This window comes from Erpetoichthys calabaricus, chromosome 4, assembly GCF_900747795.2.
Source record: "Erpetoichthys calabaricus chromosome 4, fErpCal1.3, whole genome shotgun sequence".
NCBI lineage: Eukaryota > Metazoa > Chordata > Cladistia > Polypteriformes > Polypteridae > Erpetoichthys > Erpetoichthys calabaricus.
The window spans coordinates 326,733,206-326,746,656 of record NC_041397.2 but is presented as its reverse complement, the minus strand read 5'-3'; the positions used below and the strand labels follow the sequence as shown (position 1 = coordinate 326,746,656).

The following is a 13,451-nucleotide window of genomic DNA, read 5'->3' as shown; positions in this document are numbered from 1 at the left end:
GACAACTGCCTTGAAGACTCGGCCTGACGTCACGTCCTGCAGCAGCTTAGCCTGCCGAGGTCAGACCTCAGTGACAAGTGACATGTTTAGGAGGGGAAGGAGAACTGGGGGTCCACATGTGTTTCCTTGTTTTCTCTCAATAATTTTTCCTTCACAGTTTTCTTCTTTTTCTTATTTGATGTTTAAAGACTTTGAGCCGCTGAGGTGGTCAGTTAGACCCCCTGAGTGTGGACCCTCTGTGATGGCCTGTCCATCCTTGTTCCTGCTACTGGGAGAGACCCTGCCACTAAGTGACCCCAACCAGGAGTGACCAGAATCAGAGTGACCTTACTGGGCAGGTGCACCACATGGACTGGGAATTTGTGAGGACATACTGGAAGAATAAAGAAGAAGATCAAAATAAGAGAAATAGAAATGAGCGTCATGAAGATGAGATCTGCACAGACAGGAGCAAAGTTTCAAGTGTGTGAGTGTGAGGGGCAGCCTGGTGGGGTGCCAGAGAAAAGGACATGCGGGGGACAAACCTGCTATGGGGGACACAAGAGGGACGACAAGGAGAGATGAGCAGAAGACACAAAGAGTGACGAGTGAGTGTGAGTGCAGATGATCACGTATGCACAAAGACATGGCCGCTGGACTAAAGAGTGTAAAGTGGGTGTGCAGAAGAAGAGCAAAGTGCTCAAGATCTGCAGGGGCACCCAATGGCCACTTTATTAGGCACACCAGGTGGGCCTCCTCTGCCTCTAAAGAGCCTGAATTCTACAAGGTGTTGACCCCTTAAGACTCCTTAAATTGCTCCTTATGGATTTCTGTCTCCATGTTGACATCACGCAGTCCTTCAGACTTCTCAGCCTCACATTTCTGCTCCTCACTTGTAGTTCCAGCTCATCCCAGAAGTGCTTTATTGGACTGGACCTGCAGCCATTGGTGTCAACTGAAGTCACCGTCGTGTTAGATGAGTCACCTTGAGGTGACACCTGCTCTGTGACATGTCATGTTATCCTGCTGAGATCCTCCATTTTTAAAAGTGTCCACTCTCAGCTGATTATCAGTTATGTGACGGTGAGTTGGGAGGCCACAACACTCTTGAGAACTTTAGACAGAATAGAGAAGGGAGTGATGGACTGAGACTTGTTATCTCAGATTGTCACATCAAGACCAGACTGTCCTAATGGTGGGGATACAGAAGAGACCTTCAGGGTCACTGGCACAGAGCTGGTGGCACAGGATGAATTTATTATTGTCACCACAGTCAAGTATAGGACATGAAGACAGGATTTGAGGAGAGTGGAGGAGATGGGGTCTGGTGCTCAAGTAGGTGGTCTCATCTGACACAGCAGGTCCTCCTCGTCTTCCTCTTTTTGTCTCTCCTTATCTTTGTTGTCCTTCCTGTCTGTCACCTCAGTCAGCTCCAGTTGTCACTGTCACTCTGGTCACTCCATGTGCTATCATGTGATCAGCCCGTCCATCAATAAAACATTCACACCCCCACCCCTCCCCCTCTTCACTCACCACAGTCCTTTTAATTTACAGTTGTCACTCCTGAGCCCCTCACTCAGCTGACGAACCCCTGAATCTCCCAGGTTGTTGTTGTGCATCACCAGTGAAGTCAGCCGTGAGTTTGGAGACGAGAGGACCGAGGAGAGAGATGAGCAGCAGGCCGAGGTGAGACCACAAGATGCCAACCTGTGGAGAAGGATAGAGACGAGTGAGGACAGACAGACAGACAGAAGGACACACAGCACAAGGGCTCAATGACTGCGCTGTCATCACTGAAATGCACTTTGACCCTGAGACCACCGCTGTCCTTATAAGGTAAGGCGCTATATACCTGACAGCATCTTCTGCCTTCCTGTCACACTGACTGGTGACAAGTCACTCAAAGTGACATGTGGACACTGGACAGGAATGTGAAGGACATGAGGCTGACAGTGTCCTGCACTCGAGGGTCCAGACAGACTTGTCAAAGCCGATGACAGCGGAGGGACCACCTTGGATTTGTGTCTGTAACTGAGGACTCAGCACATGGAGGGGCTTTGACTGATTTGCAGGACCCCATCCACAGATTCCTGTTAGACACGCCGGTCACTGCTGGACATCGGAGAGCGTGACACTCGAGTGTCTGTCATGGTGGGCTCTCCTGATGTCAGACCACTTAGATGATGAGGACCCTCTGTCTGTCTATTGTGACAAAGACTGGACTGACTGTGTGATCAGTGACATAATGGACAGGGTGGACAGGACTGACATGTGCCACTTCTGACACTCACACGTCACATGCTGACAGGTGCCACTGACCAGCTGACCACAGCCCACTAAAGGCCTCACTGCTGGTGACCTCAGTTTTCTTATTTCTCTTCTAATTTGTAATAAAGCCAGTGGATGAGCTCTGAATGGACACTCAGCATCCCAAAGTCCAGTCCCCTGGGCACAGAGGTGATCTGAGTGGACTGTGAAGTGACCCCCATTACTGCTGACCACTGCTGTCCACTCCCAGCTCTCCTCTGACCTGAGCTGCCCATTCAGAGCAAAATGGCAGAGTGACCTGCTAGCATCGCCACCTGCTGGTAGGTGTTAGAAATGACACAATTGACATCTCAGTGACATCAATTAAAGAATAAAAAGACAAGAAGAACAGCAGCTGGGCCACCGAAAGAGAAAAGAATCAGAAGATCACAAGAATAACACATCAGGGGCTCAGAAAAGGATGAGAATCATCAGGAATTCAGCAGTCCGGACCACCAGGATTAACTCACCTGTGAAGATCAGGAAACAAATCAAAAGAACAACAACACATCCCATAATAAACAGAATATGAAAGAATGTGAAAGAAACCCAAACAATCGTCTCTTCATAGCCCAGTCCTAAATCACAAGCAAATCCTTTTAGTTCTGGAGACACAAGTGAAGCCCCCATGGCAGTCTGTTTGAGGGTCCTGCTTCTCGAGGTCCGACCACATAAACCTCACAGTCTGAGGGCCAACGCGATTCTCTCAATGACTTCTTCAGGGCAAACAATAAAACATAACACATGTAACTAAATAAATCTTAAAAACATCACTCTGTGACAATGACAATGACGTGTGTGACATTAAAGAGTACTGCCGTCCACTGCAGCTGTCCTCGTGTTTAGGACCCCCGTCATTTGTGTGTTCTCGATGTCACATTAGAATACGCTGGTTAAGGCCGATGTCTGCAGACATTTTGAACATTCAAATGAGGACATGTCCCCTGTTCAAGGTGCCAGCGTTGTAATAAAGGGTGACACCATTGTCATCAATCAAGTGACAATTTGTCAAAGAAACAGGCGAGACTCGAGCTGTGAGGGTAGAATACACGATAATGGGGTCACGTCACAAGTCTGATGTGCAGGACACCAACAGAGGAGCACGTGGACATCAGGAGCAAAAAAGTGATGTCAGAAAGAGGCCGAGCAAATGTCACTTTGTCACTAAGGGTCACAAGGTGGGACAACTGAAATCAGAAACTAATAGAAAGTGCTGGGGATTGTGATGGACACTTGAGGCCACAAGAAGTGAACTGGACTGTCAAACTGGGAACAACAGCAGCTGCTGGTCTGCTGAAGTGACGAGGAGCACACAAGGGCTTAGTGGCTTTGGGGGAGATGGTGGGGACGGGTGGTCTGCGGTGTCCTTTATTAAATAAGGTGACATTTATGTGGATTGTGTGTGTGTGTGTACTCCAGAATACTGACATCTGTTAGTCTGACCAGAGGACAGCATTGAGAGAATCACAGAACACGTTGGCCATCAGACTGTGAGGTTCATGTGGTTGGACCTCGAGAAGCTGGACCCCTCAAAAAGGCTGCCATGGGGGCTTCACTTGAGCCTTTAGAAGGATTAGTGTGTGTGATGTGGGACTGGGCTATGAACAGATGCTTATTTGATGTTCTCGTCACATTTTGTTTGTTTATTATGGGATGTTCTTGTTCTTTGGATTTGTTTCCTGATCTTCACAGGCCGATGACGATGAGCTGAGCTGCTGAATTCCAGGTGACCCTGAGCTCCTCTCAGACCATCACAGTTCTCTTTGGGGTCTTCTGATTCTTCTTGGGTGTTAGAAATGAACAGGCCTGTCACATTTGGGGGTCACATGACTGCCATCTTTGTCCCCCTCTTGTTGACATCAGCAGCTCATCTCTTTGTGATTTCATTTGCCATCTTTGTCAATAAATCAGGCAGGGCAGGCCAATGGACTGCAAGTGGGTGGGCTAAAGATGGCAGGACCTCCACAAGCTTTGAAATCTCAAACCTCCATCAAAAGTAACACAAGTCAGCCATCTGCTCTGTCACAGCTCTCGTGTCACCTCAGACAGTGTGGCCCAGTGGCTCAGGGACAGGCCTGACCACCACAGTGACACCAGTTCAAATCCCACCGCTGACTCACTGTGTCACCTTGAATGACCACCTGGACACAGACACAGCAAGGATGTCACAGGACTTTGAGCGACATAAAGACAAGAGTGACAATAAAGGGAACAGAACTGGAAATATGAATAACATTGGAGGAAACGATGATGAGGATGAATGTGCTGTGACAAGTCAGTCAGTAAATATTCAGAGAAAACGTTAAATGACATCAAATCAGAGGACTTGAGTTCAAATCACAGCTGTAAACCAAAGCCCATCAGTGACTTTGACTTCACACTTTTGGATGAAATCGATGGACACAACAAGATCTGAAGAATGAGGAGCGAGATGGGACAAGGACAAGCAGCTTAGTTGTGACATCAGGTGACAGTCTTGTCCTTATTATTATTAATATTCTTATTATTATTGTTACCCATAATCCTTGTCATGGGGCATCCAGTAAATTTAGTCTTGATACAAACCTTAAATTAATTGATAACCAAAAAATAAGGTGTATAATTAGACCAAGGGATAAAACCAGACCCTCCACCAGGGGCATCTGTAATAGAAATTTACTTCAAATTAAAACAAAAAGTATATCACCAATTCAGAAAGAAGCATACAGTTTTAAATGCTGCTTATTGAACATTCGCTCTCTCGGCACTAAAGCTGTTTTGGTAAATGATATTATATTAAGTACAAAATCTGATCTGTGTCTTCTCACCGAAACCTGGCTTAGTAAATGTGACACTGTCCCCCTAGATGAGGCGTCACCAGATGGATACTTGTTCCTTCATAAGTCTAGAGATTCTGGTCGAGGAGGAGGCCTTGGAATAATTCATTGTAACAAAATGCAAATCACTTCTAAAAATTTAGGCAACTTTACATCCTTTGAGGCATTCATTTTAAATATTAAAACAGATTCCAACACAATTATAGTGCTAGTCTATAGACCACCAGGGCCGTATACATTGTTCATGTCTGAATTTAGCAACCTTTTATCTGACATGGCTATAAATTATGATCACGTAGTACTGATGGGGGATTTTAATGTACACATTGATGTGGAAACTGACACTTTTAGACAAATGTTTTACTTATTTGTTAAATTCAGTAGGATTTTGTCAGATTGTCAAAGGTCCAACTCATAATCATAACCACACATTAGATTTAATTATAACTTAAAAGTTGAAATTCAAAATTTAAATATCACTCCATTGAATGAAGTTATCTCCGATCACTACTTAATTACATTTGATTTAGTCCTGCCCTTGCCAACACACTCCCAGATTAAAACAAAGACAGTGCGACATCTAGATTGTAATTCTGCTTCAAAATTTATAGATACACTCGACTTACTCAAAGTAACTGCGGAAAACCATGTAAACGTGGAAAACAATTTAGATCAGATAACATCACATTAGATAGATAGATAGATAGATAGATAGATAGATAGATAGATAGATAGATAGATAGATAGATAGATAGATAGATAGATAGATAGATAGATAGATAGATACTTTATTAATCCCAGGGGGAAATTCACATACTGCAGCAGCAGCAGCATACTGATAAAAAACAATATTAAATTAAAGAGTGATAACAATGCAGGTATAACAAACAATAACTTTGTATAATGTTAACGTTTACCCCCCCACCCCCTGGTGGAATTGAAGAGTCTCATAGTGTGGTGGAGGAACGATCTCCTCAGTCTGTCAGTGGAGCAGGACGGTGACAGCAGTCTGTCGCTGAAGCTGCTCCTCTGTCTGGAGATGATACTATTAAGTGGATGCAGTGGATTCTCCATGATTGACAGGAGTCTGCTCAGCGCCCGTCGCTCTGCCACGTATGTTAAACTGTCCAGCTCCATGCCAACAACAGAGCCTGCCTTCCTCACCAGTTTGTCCAGACGTGAGGCATCCTTCTTCTTAATGCTGCCTCCCCAGCACACCACCGCGTAGAAGTGGGCGCTCGCCACAACCGTCTGATAGAACATCTGCAGCATCTTATTGCAGATGTTGAAGGACGCCAGCCTTCTAATGAAGTATAGTCGGCTCTGTCCTTTCTTACACAGAGCATCAGTATTGGCAGTCCAGTCCAATTTATCATCCAGCTGCACTCCCAGGTATTTATAGGTCTGCACCATCTGCACACAGTCACCTCTGATGATCACGGGGTCCATGAGGGGTCTGGGCCTCCTAAAATCCACTACCAGCTCTTTGGTTTTGCTGATGTTCAGTTGTAGGTGGTTTGAGTCGCACCATTTAACAAAGTCATTGATTAGGTCCCTATACTCCTCCTCCTGCCCATTCCTGATACAGCTCACGATAGCAGTGTCGTCAGCAAACTTTTGCATGTGGCAGGACTCCGAGTTGTATTGGAAGTCCGATGTATATAGGCTGAACAGGACTGGAGAAAGTACAGTCCCCTGCGGCGTTCCTGTGTTGCTGACCACAATGTCAGACCTGCAGTTCCCAAGACGCACATACTGAGGTCTGTCTTTAAGATAGTCTACGATCCATGCCACCAGGTATGAATCTACTCCCATCTCTGTCAGCTTGTCCCTAAGGAGCAGAGGTTGGATGGTGTTGAAGGCGCTAGAGAAGTCCAGAAACACAATTCTTTCAGCACCACTGCCTCTGTCCAAGTGAGAGAGGGATCGGTGTAGCATGTAGATGATGGCATCCTCCGCTCCCATCTTCTCCTGGTATGTGAACTGCAGAGGGTGGAGGGTGTGGCGGACCTGTGGCCTCAGGTGGTGAAGCAGCAGCTGCTCCATGGTCTTCATCACATGTGACGTCAGAGCGACAGGCCGGAAGTCATTCAGCTCACTAGGACGTGATACCTTTGGGACTGGGGTGATGCAAGATGTTTTCCAAAGCCTCGGGACTCTCCCCTGTTCCAGGCTCAGGTTGAAGATACGCTGTAGAGGACTCCCCAGCTCCAACGCACAGGCCTTCAGCAGTCGTGGCGATACTCCATCTGGACCTGCTGCTTTGCTGGCACAAAGTCTCCTCAGCTCTCTGCTCACTTGCGCTGTTGTAGTTATGGGTGGGGATGTCTCTCCTATGCGGTATCAGCAGAAGGATGTGTGGAGGGTGCAGTACTCCGAGGTGAGAGTGAGAGCGGGTTAGGGTGGTCAAACCTGTTAAAGAAGTTGTTCATTTGGTTTGCTCTCTTCACGTCTCTCTCGATGGTGGTACCCCGCTTCGAGCTGCAGCCAGTGATGATCTTCATCCCATCCCACACTTCCTTCATGTTGTTATTCTGCAACTTCTGCTCCAGCTTTCTCCTGTACTGCTCCTTCGCCGCCCTGAGCTGGACTCGGAGTTCCTTCTGCACGCACTTGAGCTCATGCTGATCACCATCTTTAAAAGCCCTTTTCTTCTGGTTCAAAAGGCTCTTGATGTCACATGTAATCCATGGCTTGTTGTTAGCATAGCAGAGTACAGTTCTTACTGGAACTACAATGTCCATACAGAAGTTGATGTAGTCAGTAGTGCAGTCAACAACTTCCTCAATGTTCTCACTATGAGATCCCTGCAGGATATCCCAGTCTGTAGTTCCAGTCTCTCAGAGCCTGCTCTGCCTCAGGGGTCCACTTCCTGAATGATCATGTGGTTACAGGTAGGACCATCACTCTTGGTTTGTAGTGAGGCTGAAGCAGAACCAGGTTATGATCTGCTTTCCCAAGCGTAGGCAGCGGGGTGGCGCTGTATGCGTCTTTAACGTTTGCATACAGTAAATCAATAGTCTTATTTCCCCGGGTGTTACAGTCCACATACTGGGAGAAGGCAGGTAAGGTTTTGTCCAGTGTCACATGGTTAAAGTCTCCAGCGATTAGCACAAGCACCTCGGGGTGCTGCGTTTGTAACTTAGCAACAGCAGAATGGATGATGTCACTCGCTGTCTCCACGTCTGCCCGAGGAGGTATGTACACGATGAAAACAATGACATGTCCAAACTCTCTGGGCAAGTAATAGGGGCGCAAACGTACGGCCAACAGTTCAATGTCCCTGCAGCAAGTGGAGATTTTGACGTTAACATGTCCAGAGTTGCACCATCTTGTATTAACATAGAGAGTGAGTCCTCCTCCTTTGTGCTTCCCACAGGTACTTGTGTCTCTGTCCGCTCTAACTGTGCTAAACCCGGGTAGCTCCATGTTAGCCATCTGGGATGTTAGTTGTTAGCCACGTTTCACAAAAACACAACAGACTGCATTCTCTGTAGGTCCTGACATTTTTCACCAGCACAGCCAGTTCATTATTATTTATTTGGTAGCGAGTTCACATTTCCCAGGATCACAGAAGGCACTGAAGGTTTGTAACGCCACTTTCTCGTTAGCCTCTTAGCTTTTATCTTAGCACCGGCTCTGCCGCGATACCGTCTTCTTACCTTGTCAGGTAAATAGGGAACCACACCGGCACAGGCATTTGGTTTCAGCGCTTTAAGTTGATTACTTGAATAGACGAGTCTCGGCGTGTAAAAATCCATGTCCAAGTAGTAAATTGTGTCCAGGAAACGAGTCCACATTAAAGAAAGTGGTAGGAGTTAATAGTGAAATAGAGAAAGATACAGAAAAAGGTAAAAAGATAAAGTCATACATGGAGCTGCTGGAAAGGCTGCCACTCACGGCCATGCCTAACTACAGTACTTGTCCCCATTGACACCGTGTGTACTCATTATGAACGCTCTGGTTTAATCAAATATTTAGAAGTACGCTGAAGAGAAGAAGTGAAGGGCTGAGAATTCCTCATCTGTTTACAGCCACAAATCACTGGGATGACATCCTTAGAAAAGAAAAATCTACGTTCAGAGAGTGAGCTGACATGGCGGAATGAGAACATGAACGAGACTTAAAATGAAATAAGACCTGCAAATGTCGAGGATCACCTTTTAATGAAACAATCAGGTCTGAACAAAAACCAGCAGCCACTGTGGCCCCCCTGGACCAACTTTGCAGACCCCTGCACCAGGTGACAGCAGAGACCTCCAGGTAATGTGAGTCTCACACACGTGCAGCTCAACATTAATTCCCGGTGGTCTCTCAGCAGGCGATGGTGCTGTGCAGATTCTGTCAGAGGGGGACTTTGAGCTGTGACAATAAAGTGACAAAGAGAGAGCAGAATGAGTGACAGGATGTCATCGTAAAGGGGCTTGTGACTGTCATTTGGGAAGACTACCTGAGGTTGAGACCTGTGAGCCTCTCGGATGGCAGATTTCATAATGAGAAATGTGGGGTCCCGGCAGACCCTCTTGACTACGGGCCAGCTGGTTTGTCAGGTGGTCTCAGGATTGTGATGACTCAGGACACAGACAGAAGTGATGGACACTTTTTTTGCTTCTTCCTGTCACTTGTCACCACATTCCTATTTCTCAAAGTGGAAACTCACAATAAGAAAGGAAGAGGTGGAGAGTAATGGGGGGCTGGCAGCTGAGATGGGACTTGCACACTGGGCAATTTGTGGCCACTGGACAGGTGATGTCATGTGACAGGTGTCTGATACTGCACAGTTTGACACGTTAGTGACAATGGCTGGTATGTTATGGCCAGGGTCTCATGCCAGGCTATAGTGTATTTTCCATCCATCCATTACTCAACCTGCTATATCCCAACTACAGGGTCATGGGGGTCTGCTGGAGCCAATCCCAGCCAACACAGGGCGCAAGGCCCGAAACAAACCCCGGGCAGGGTGCCAGCCCACCACAGGGCACATACACCCACACACCAAGCACAAACAAGGGACAATTTTAGAATTGCCAATGCACCTAACCTGCATGTCTATGAACTGTGGGAGAAAACCCACGCAGACACGGGGAGAACATGCAAACTCCACGCAGGGAGGACCCAGGAAGCGAACCTGGGTATCCTAACTGTGAGGCAGCAGCGCTACCCACTGCGCCACCGTGCTGCCCGTAGTGTACAGTAATCCCTCGCTATATTGCGCTTCGCCTTTCGCAGCTTCACTCCATCGCGGATTTTATATGTAAGCATATTTAAATATATATCGCAGATTTTTTGCTGGTTCGCGGATTTCTGCGGACAATGGGTCTTTTAATTTCTGGTACATGCTTCCTCAGTTGGTTTGCCCAGTTGATTTCATACAAGGGACGCTATTGGCAGATGGCTGAGAAGCTACCCGGCTTACTTTTCTGTCTCTCTTGCACTGACTTTCTCTGATCCTGACGTATGGGGATTGAGCAGGGGGGCTGTTCGCACACCTAGACGATACGGACGCTCGTCTAAAAATGCTGAAAAATTATCTTCACGTTGCTATCTTTTGTGCAGCTGCTTCCTGAAACGACATGCTGCACAGTGCTTCGCATACTTAAAAGCACGAAGGGCACGTATTGATTTGTGCTTGAAAAACAAACTCTGTCTCTCTCTCTCTGTCTGCTCCTGACGGAGGGGGTGTGAGCTGCCGCCTTCATTGTAAGTGCTTTGTGCCGCGGTGCTTCGCATATTTAAAAGCAAACAGCCCTATTGATTTGTTTGCTTTTTTTCTCTATCTCTCTGACATCTGCTCCTGACTTGCATTCTTTTAATTGTGAGACTGAACTGTCATCTCTGTCTTGTCATGGAGCACAGTTTAAACTTTTGAAAAAGAGACAAATGTTTGTTTGCAGTGTTTGAATAACGTTCCTGTCTCTCTACAACCTCCTGTGTTTCTGCGCAAATCTGTGACCCAAGCATGACAATATAAAAATAACCATATAAACATATGGTTTCTACTTTGTGGATTTTCTTATTTTGCGGGTGGCTCTGGAACGCAACCCCGCGATGGAGGAGGGATTACTGTATTTTCTTTTTATTTATTTTATTGTTCTTTGTAGTTTGTGTTTCATTTTTGTTGGCCCCTTTTCTGTATTTTTTTTTTTTACTGAATATTCTATGTCTTAAAGGGTGGCATGGGGTCACAGTGGTAACACAGCTGCCTTGCATTAAGGAGACCAGGGTTCATGTCCCGGTGGTCCTTGTATGGAGTTTCCATGTTCTCTCCATGTCCGTGTGGGTCTCCTCTGGTGCTACCACAATCCCAATGACATGAGGATTTGGTGGGCTGGTGACGTTGAAGAGGCTGTCCTGTGTGTTCACACTGCGATGGACTGGCGCTTGCTGGAAGAGGCTCCAGAGTCCCAGGCCTGGATAAGCGGCTGACTAAGATGGCTGTAAAGCTGTTGATTTGTGTGCAGTTATTCAGCGTTACCACTCAGTTTATTCTCTTTGTTCTCCTTCTTCATGTTAAACCTGAGTTTGTATGTCTGCTGTCACTTTCACTGCGACGCTGTCCCTTGTTTTTTGTGGGCGGGGCCACTGTGACATCATCGCTGCAGACAACGCCCCCTGGCTGTATGTTGAGTGAGTGTAGATTGTTGGATCAAAGCCTGCGTTCCTTGGTCTTTTAAGTTTACTGTTTGGCCTTTTTTTTTGTTACTTTCTTGTTTTGTGTTATTTTCAATGTTCACGTCTCTCTTTGTGAAGATTTACTCTTCTATTTAAGAATGATGGAGGCCACTGAACTCTGATTACCTTCAATGCTGCAGCTTCTCCAGATCTAAGCCTCCACACAGTTCTGTCTCTGAGGATCTCATGGCCTGGTCGTTGTCCACAGTGGGACCCTCTATAGACTGGTGGGTGACTTTACTGAACTGACCTCAGCAAACATCTCAGCGATGACCAGTAGAATGGGCCAAACTTCCAGTGTCAGAGTGACAGCTCTGAGCATTTGTGTCAAACGTTGTCATTTCATCTGTCATTTTTCACACACTGGCAGATGTTTCTAAACTCCTGCTTGTGTTTGTCATTCTGGGGTGTTGAGTGTTGATTGATGAGAGAAATTAAATGATTTTAGCACAAGGCTGCAACACAACAAACCGTGAACAAAGTGAAGGGTCCGAGTACTTTGTGAAGGCACTATATAAGGGCATCAGTAAACGCCAGACATGCCAGCTCAGTGTGGCATTACAGAATGTGGTCCTGGCAGATTCAAACACTTGGCACTACCTCAGACTACGACTCACACCACTGGCAGCCATTCCTTCACATGGTAAGGCTGACCTCTCACCACTCAGGCTGCTTTGAGAGTGAGGGGCCATCTTTAATGTCACCGGAGTGTGAAGGAATTGGTGCTCAGGGTACAAAAAAATAACCAGACAGGTGGTGATGAGACAGCTTGTGAGTACAGATAAGGATGTGACAAGAGTGACATGTGAACACAACCAGTGACAAAGTCATCAGCTGATAGGGACAGCCAGGAGGATGAGCAGTGGACAAACCTGTGTCACTTGAAGAGGACAATCTCAAAATGGCAGGGACACCTACTTGGAAGTGAGTGACGTTGCTCTCATAAAAGGATTTCTACTTTAAAGAAGCAATCAGGAAATGTGTGGGTGGTTTGTTCTCAAAGTACAGCAAGGCAGGCCATCGCAGAAAAGCAACACCAAGCAGGCCAAGTGGACGTCAACTTCCAGAAGAACAAAAAGCAGCAGCTGGATGTGTGGAGTTGAGCAACAGGACAGCGTCAGGGACACCTGAGAGAGATGAGACACACAGCCAACTGGTCTGGGTGGCATCATGTGACCAACATGAGCCCGGAGAGACGCTCTGGCAGCTGGCTGTTGGATGTGTCACATGATTTGAGAAATAAGAAAGAATTTGGACGTCTTTCACACTAAGTGAGTTTTATTTGTTTAATTTAAGCAAAGCCACAAATGCAAAAGTCAGCCTTGAAAAAGTTAATTGGATTTGGTTTTACTGCCCAGAAGCCTTCAGTCTTTGAATTAGGGGGTGCCCAGGTGGGCAGGACCAGAAGAAGACCCTCACTTCCCCAGGACTCCCTCAGGTAATGGGTGGGTGGTGTATACACTTCCTTATTGATCTTCTCCCATTAAACCTCACACTGTTGGGGTCTCAAGCCCCTCATTATATTTATGTCTGTCTTTGCTGAGATCTTCACTTGTTCTGTGGTCTTCTTTCTCTCTCTGTCATTTTCTTTGATGTTTTCTTAATAATAATAATTCTAATAATTTATATAGCGCTTTTCTCACTACTCCAAGCACTCAGCAATTGCAGGTTAAGGGC

At 46.4% G+C, this 13,451-nt stretch overlaps 1 protein-coding gene and 1 long non-coding RNA gene across 2 annotated transcripts in view; one reads left to right on the top strand and one right to left on the bottom strand.

Moving 5' to 3' along the window:
- Positions 1–13,451, bottom strand: part of LOC114643553 (protein NLRC5-like) — a 5,922,889-nt gene that overhangs the window by 3,631,667 nt on the left and 2,277,771 nt on the right. The window contains exon 19 of the mRNA XM_051925772.1: positions 1,513–1,686. Coding sequence (XP_051781732.1) covers positions 1,513–1,686 — 174 coding nt within the window. The remainder of the gene's footprint in view (positions 1–1,512; positions 1,687–13,451) is intronic.
- LOC127527384 (uncharacterized) overlaps positions 1–13,451 on the top strand; it is a 902,058-nt gene that overhangs the window by 11,212 nt on the left and 877,395 nt on the right. The gene's annotated exons all lie outside the window — the stretch shown is intronic.